The sequence below is a fragment of the Myotis brandtii genome, unplaced genomic scaffold (genome assembly GCF_000412655.1).
Source record: "Myotis brandtii unplaced genomic scaffold, ASM41265v1 scaffold164, whole genome shotgun sequence".
In the NCBI taxonomy this organism is placed as follows: domain Eukaryota; kingdom Metazoa; phylum Chordata; class Mammalia; order Chiroptera; family Vespertilionidae; genus Myotis; species Myotis brandtii.
This window is the reverse complement of record NW_005356003.1, coordinates 588,228-595,763: the sequence shown is the minus strand read 5'-3', so window position 1 is coordinate 595,763 and position 7,536 is coordinate 588,228. Positions and strand designations below refer to the sequence as shown.

General features: G+C 54.9%; 1 protein-coding gene across 1 annotated transcript in view; it reads right to left on the bottom strand.

Moving 5' to 3' along the window:
- Positions 1-7,536, bottom strand: part of DNAH1 (dynein, axonemal, heavy chain 1) — an 86,402-nt gene that overhangs the window by 59,722 nt on the left and 19,144 nt on the right. Inside the window, exons 7-8 of the mRNA XM_005862341.2 lie at positions 1,983-2,144; positions 1,174-1,426 (exon numbers count right to left, since the gene is read on the bottom strand). Coding sequence (XP_005862403.1) covers positions 1,174-1,426; positions 1,983-2,144 — 415 coding nt within the window. The remainder of the gene's footprint in view (positions 1-1,173; positions 1,427-1,982; positions 2,145-7,536) is intronic.

Here is a 7,536-nt window from a genome sequence, read left to right as displayed (position 1 = left end):
ATAATATATCCTAATAATTGATATATTTGTATACCCTAATACTAGAACTATGCCCCTTCCCAAGTACGAATGGAATATTCACAAAAACTGATTATATATTAGGTCACAAAGAAAACATCAGCAAGTTTTATATAATAGAAATATTGTAGCCCTAGCTGATTTGGCTCAGTGGATAGAGCATTGGCCTGCGGACTGAAGGGTCCTGGGGTTCAATTCTGGTCAAGAGCACATGCCTGGATTACGGGCTCGATCCCCTGTGCGGGGCATGCAGGAGGCAGCTGATCAATGATTCTCTCTCATCACTGATGTTTCTATCTCTCTCTCCTTCTCTCTTCCTCTCTGAAATCAATAAAAAAATAAAATAAAATAAAAAGAAATGATTTCCCAGTAGCAATGAGCACATCTAATGCCCAGATCTTGGCTTTTAAATACCATTGCCCACTAAAAGGACCAGGGCTCCTTGGAGAAATAGCTGACTTCGGGGCTAGGTCTGTAAAAGGACCAGGGCTCCTTGGAGAAATAGCTGACTTCGGGCCTAGGTCTGGGAAAGTACAAGATGAGTCCAGAACTTCTCACTGTGCCAGAAAGTAAAAACATGCTAAAAAACAATAGGAACATATCAGAAGGACACTGGAATCACCTGGAGGAGGCTCCCACCGGCCAAATCTGGGACAATTTGAGCATCAAAATTAAAAAAATGGTAGTAATAGATTATAACCCTTTGAATAAAATAGGAACCCATGAGTCCATATTGTTAATAAGAGATCTGGAAATGAACAAGAAATTATTTGGGTCCAAGAAGTCCACAGTGCCTTAGCCGGTTTGGCTCACTGGATAGAGTGTCAGCCTGCAGACCGAAGGGTCCCGGGTTTGATTCTGGTCAAGGGCACATGCCCAGGTTGCAGGCTCAATCCCTAGGAGGGAGCGTGCAGACGGCAGCCAATCAATGATTCTCTCTCATCATTGATATTTCTATCTCTCTCTCCCTTCCTCTATGAAATCAATATTTAAAAAAATTTATATATATAAAGAAGTCCCTAGTGCAGTGGGCGAGATAGCCCTAAATAGGTAAAAATGGAGGGAGCACTACCCCTGGGCAGCACTAGGTCCCACAGGAGGGCTTCCCGGAGGTGGCCATGTTTGGGCTTGGGGAAAGGTCTGGCAGGGACTCACGTGGGCCCTTTGCGCATCCGGGGCGTGCTCATGGCCCACTGCTTGATCTTGCTCATGCTCTGCTCGTTGAGGAGCTGCTGGCCCTCGGCGGGCATGCAGTCCACATAGAGGTTGTACAGCAGCAGCGCCTCCGTGTTCTTGCGTAGGGCGTTGGCCTGGACCACACGCTGCGTAAACACGCGTGGGTCCTCAGCACAGAAGAGAAGCTGGATCCGTGGCACCCAGTACTGGCAGTTCATGAGGGGTGGCCTTCCTGAGGCCAGCGGGGGGAGAGAGAATACTCCGTCGGATCTCTGGGCTGGACACCAGGGTGCAGCCTGGCTCCGTGGCTGCTGCATGGTAGCCCCAAGCAGGTGGTTCCCTTTTCTGACCCCCATCACATCTGTGAAATGGGTCTGATGACACTCCCTGCCCTGCCCACCTCTCAGGTTGTCTGGGATGGATGTGAAAGTGCTTTGCAAACTGTAAAGAGCTTTGCACAAACAAGGAACTGTACAGGGGTGGCTGTTTACGTGGCCATTCCTTGATGCCACACCAGGGCAGACATCACCAATTGAGGGCCTTGGGCTCCTTCTCAGCATCATGCGGAAGGTGGCACATATCAAATAATGGCCATTTGCCCTTCCTGGGGTCTCTGAGTGATGGGCCCTCTGATCTCACTGGTCAGGGACAGACAGCCACAGGACAAACAGAGCAAAGGAGAATTCCAACCTGAGCTGGCTGTGCCCTAGGTGGGGGTTGGTTTCATTCATGGGCCAGGCCCAACCTGAGCTGGGGGTCCGCCTGGATCAGGGTCAAGAAGCTTGTACCTTCAGCAGTGACCCCTCCATTCAGGATGGGCCGCCCCATCTCATCTCGCACCAAGCCATTCTCGTTTGTCTTGTGCACCAGGTACAGCTTCTTCTCCTTGTCGTAGTCCAGGACACCAACACTGCACCATTTGTACTTCAGCTCCCGACTTTTGGGGTCCTCTGAAATAGGATGGGAACCCACTAGTGTTCCCTGCACGGGGTGAGCAGGGGCCTCTGAGTGTGAGCAGCAGGGGCTGGGAACAGGTCTCAGAGGTCACTATCTGGCCTCACTCCCACCAGGAAAACCCCCTCTGGCCCCAGCAGAGCGGGGGCCTTGCTTCCTCCCAGCTGAGCTGGACTCTGTAGAACCCCGGGCAGCAGAAGAGCCAGATGGAGCAGGCCTCTCAGCCTTGTGCTCAGCATGTCCCCAAAGGGGCAGAGAGAGAGAGAGATGGGCTAGCAGGACCGGGAGAGGAAGCAGGAAAGCCCCAAGCAACAGACCTATTGAGGATCTGGTTGTAAAGGTCATCATGTCTGAGCTAGAACCCTTTAAACAGACCAAGTCCAGGGTAACTTATGCCCTTCCCATAGACTTAGAGGAAGGGCAAGTGACCTGCACCCTCCCCATAGGCTTCCTGTGGCAGCTGAGCCCGAGCCCCGCATATCAGGACAGCCTAAGGCAGAGTAGAAGGCTGCTGCCCCGTGATGTCCTCACAGGGGCCTCGGGGCCTGTAGGGTCTGGATGAGCCTCCCTCCACTCCCCAGGCGGAAAGCCTGCTTCTCCAGCTCCCCTCCTGCCACTGCACCCCACACCTTTCTCTCTTGGATGTCTGCCTATTCCTGAGACTTTGGAGCTTGCTCCTGCCTTTGCATTGGCTGTGCCCTCTGCCAACCGTCTTCACTCAAGTTACCTTATTGCTGGTTTGTTCCCTGCTCAAGTGGTTTCTCCCTGGGAGAAGCCTCTCTGCCTAAAATAGCGCCGTTGCCCCAGGCACCCTCGGAGAGCTTCGGTCACACCGTGCAGCAGCCTCCTGGTGCTGGTCAGCCTCCTTACACTAGCATCCGCGCCCCAACGGCAGGAGTGAGGCGTCCCACCTGGATCACAGCTGCATCCCTATACCTAGAATGGAATCTGGTATGTACAGCAGGTGCTCAATAACCTTTCATAGAAGTTAAGACAAACATGGCACGGTGCCAGGCAGAGAAGGCCTCAATACATAGTGGCTTAAAACAAATGTGGGCAATACAGAGCCGACTGAGGAAGGAAGGGCTGGAATTCCCAGGAAACACTGCCTGAGGGTTGACGCTGGATAGATGAGTACGGGAGGTTGCTGTGGAATACCTCACCGGCTCTGGTTCTGTTTGTGTGTTTTTTAAATATGTTTTTATTTAGAGAGAGAGGAGGAGAGAGATAGAAACATCGATGAGGAAGAAATACTGATTGGCTGCCTCCTGCACACCCTCGGGGATTGAGCCCGAGACCCTGGCGTATGCCCTGACCAGGAATCACACTGGGGATCTCCTGATTCCCAGGTCAACGATCAACCACTGGGCCACACCAGCCCGGCTTTGGCCTATTTTTGTTTTCTCTTCCCTTCTTCGTCAGTTTCCTTTTTGAAAATGCTGACCTTGTCTTGGCTCAACTCAGAGGAACAGACATCACAAGCAGCCCCCACGGAAAACGAGTGCTCTGGCAGGGATGCTCCCTGCCAGCCCTCCTCCTGCTCAAGGCCGGGGCCCACGAGGGGCAGGAGCAGAAGCACTCTGGGAGGCTGCTACTTGGTGCATTTAAGGTTAATGCAGCCCCAAACCTTCTGGTTTTATCACCAGGATTGGTGATCTGGGAACAATTGAGTTAAATTATTTTTGTAATTAAGTAAAAAATAAAGGGAGCATTCTAGGTTTCTTGTCTAGTTCAGAGAAATTGATTCCAGCATTAACCTGATTTTAAATTGAGACATAAAGTTAACAGCATGCTCAACAGACTCACTGAGGGCCCCCTGGACACTGAGCAGCCTGAAAACCAACATGGCTCTCGCACTCCTACCTGCACCTGGCCCCCTCCTTGCTCCGTGGTGGCTGGTCCACCCACTGGCAGGAAGCAGAGTGACCCTCAGCCTCGCACAGGCGCATGGCCACCTCCAAACTCCAACCACATGACCCAGAGCTTCCTAGGATGCCTGCACAGAGCCAGCCACACAGGCCGGGGTGGTGGCCGAGGAAGCTCACCCTGGCACTGTTCCCAACAGCAGCCGACTGGAGAGAGCCTCCCGGCCCCCAGGGCAGACCCAGCTCCAAAGGACATGCCAACATAGACAAGGCCGAGCAAACCTGGGCATCAGTATGGGTGTGTGGGGGGATGCAATAGTGGTTGCAAGTGGGTAACGGTAGGAGTGTGTGTGTGTGTTGTGTGTGTGTGTGTGTGTGTGTGTGTGTGAGTTTGGTAAAAATGTGCATGAGTGCGACTGCATGTTTGTGTGTGGAATGGTGCGTGGGATAGCATGCTTGTGAACGTGTATGATTGTGTCTCTGAGTGTTTGCAAGCGTGTGAGTGTGTGTGACAGTGTGTGTATTGTCCATGTAGAGGTGAAGGCTGAGAGGCCACAATTTGAGCTGGAGCAATGGTGAGTTCTGGGTGGTGGGATGAAAGGGTTCAAACTGTGCCCCTATTCACATCTGAACATCTCTAACAGACATGTATATTTTTTATTGCCAATAAGTCAAAGTTGTTTTGTTTTTAACTCTAGACACCATCCAGCAGTCCCTTCCCCAGTCCTCCCACTGATGTCATCCCTGGTCCCTGCATTTCTGGCCTTTGTGTAGCCATCCCCTTGGCCTGTATGCCGGCTGGGAGGTCTTAAAAGGTGGAGCCCTCACCTCCCAGGGCTGCCAGGTCCCAAGGCAGCCCAGGGACCCACGGCAGGGCTACTGCTGGGACAGAAGGGTACAATCCAGGATCCTGCCCCCTCCCAGGCTGGCCCTGCTCACCGTGACCCAGGACGTCATCGGTGGGCAGGAGGGCTTTCCCTGGGACTGGTCTCCTGACCTGAGACCCTGGCTCCAAGCCCATGTTGATCCATTCGCTGGGAGTCCGGCAGTCAAACTCCTCATTGTCGAACACCTGGAAGAAAGCAGCAGATGTCAGGAGAAGGCAGCTCAACCCACTGGGGCCCGAGTGGCTGGGCAGGCAGAGGATGGGGTACCTACGTAGGCTCCTCCAGATGTAGGTGCTGCAGATTGGGGACCAGAGAGCTGAGCACCTCCTCCGCTGTTCACAGGGGCCCATGAGTTCTGTTTCTATGGAACCCTGGATCCTTGTCAAGCTAAACCATCCTGAGGTTCAGGCAGAGGGGTGCCTGGGGACTCACAGGGGGATAGGGGCTCTTCTTCCTACTGCTCAGGGTCATCTAGCTCAGGTCCGAGGCAAGAGGTGGCCCTTGATTTTCCTGAGCACCCACCCAGACTTGGGAATGATGGAGAGTCAGGGTTGACGGGAGGCCCCTTAGCAGGGCCATGTGCAACTGGATTCAGCTCTGCCTCCCACGAGACACTCAGGGCCAGGGAGAGGAAGGACGGGGAGGCGGTGAAAGCCAGAGCAGGTTATCTTCCCTCTTTCTCCTCCCTGGGCTCAGTTTCCCCATCAGTACCCCAAAGGGGCTGCAATGATGCCTCCTCCACTCCATCTCCCCATCTCAGTGAGCCTAGGACAGTGTGAGGGAGGCCTGTACATATTCCACAGTCCAGCTGGGCTGCTTCTTGGTGCCTGTGGGGGGCGGGGAGGAGGAGCAGGCCTAGATGCTGCCTAGGCTCCCAGGGAAGAAGTGGAGAATCAGCACCCCATGAGTCCTCGGGCCCCTCTGTCCCAGCCTGGGATGCTTGAGACCCCCTAGGGGACTCCAATGATGCAGTTGCCCTGTTTGACAAGAACTTGCGATTGCCATGGGGTCCCCTTTCTGGTTTGACCCCTCAACGGAGGTCCTGCACCCCAACCCCCTGACCACCAGCCCTCCGTGGAAGTTGGGCTCACCTTCAGCGGGAGATAAATGGGGAAGAGCGGGTCGTTGCCCTGCTCGATGGTCTGGGGGTGGTAGGGGTCCGGGTGCCTGGGCATGAGCTTGTTGGAGTCGATGCCCTCATCGGCCAGCAACTGCGCAATGTCCAGGCTCAGGTACAGTCGCTTCCGCCTGGCGGAGGAAGACAAGGGAAATCTCATGATGGCTTGTGTGAACAAAACGGGTGTCAGCAAAAGCCCACAGGACCGAGGTGGCAGGGATGTGGCCCAGGGACCCTCCAGGGCCCTTTGCCCCTATGAGACTCATCAGGAAGCAGTGTAAGGACTGGAGCTGGTGTACTGGGCTCCAACTGCCCTTCTGTCCTGCCTGCAGTTCTACCACATTCACCCAAACGTCACCCTCCCCGATTCCACAGCAAGGAAGGCACTTTGTTCCTATTAAAAGACCAAAGGCCTAGAGGCTTTGATGTGAAAACTTGCACCCAGACTCATTTTAGTGACCTCTGTGGGGAGGGTCACTGAATTGCCCGCTGTCCCCCACCCCAAGTTGTGGGGACAGGCCCTCCCACAGCCCACCAGCCATACCTCTCAATCTCAATCTTGCGGGGGCACTGGCCTGGCAGCACCAGGAAGGGCACCTGCACCTTGGGCTCATAGGCCTGCAGCGGGAAGTCGGCCTGGGTGAGCAACTGGGTGGTGGCGCCAATGCGCTCCTCCTTCAGGCGCTCCTCGAAGTCGTCAGGAAACTCAAAGGTTCTGACTGCAGGTGGAGGAGGGGCAGGAGCTGCAGAGACTCAGGCTGGGGCTCAAACCACGCCCCCCCCCCAAGACAAAGCACAAGGCAGGCATGAGGCATACACACACTTTGGGACGTGGTGTGCATGTTAGCCTATGGCCGGGCAGTGGTGGGAGAAGCCAGACGTGGTGCCAGGCACCCAAGGGAGTGCAAGCCTGAGGGACAAAGCCTCCTGAAGGTCTGCTTGGTCCTGCGCTCCTTGCCCAGAGCCAGCATGCTCCATCTTTCCCCTCCACGCCGCCCACGACCCCGGCACCAGTGGCGGTGGCTCAAGCCAGATGCTGAACCAAACCTCCGGTGAGGACTACAACCAGATAGGAAGGCAAAGTGGTAGCTCCCTGCACATTTGGGATGGGTTCCTGCTATCCCTACCCTAGAGCTGCCCCCCCCCCTCCCCCAAAGGATATCAGTCTGAAATCCATCCACTCCCTGGGACCATTTTAAACTCAGGGCAACCTGGTGGCCATAGAGCAAAGGCACCACCACCTGCGCCCTGGGGACCTTCCAGTCACACAATGGACACCTCTCCTTAGACACCCAGGCCAGACAGAGGCGTTCGTGCCAGGTCTGGGGGGAGGGGAGCTGGTGGACAGAGACCCATTGGTAGGGTGACCATTCCAGCTTGCCTGGGGCTGAGGTGTTGCTCAGGGTTTGGGCTGTTAAGTGGAAAGTTCCAGGAAAACCGAGACCATGGAGCTGAGAAATGAGGCGTGGGAAGGTGCTTCAGGAGCCACCTTCCCTGGGGGCTGGAGGGGCTCAGGACA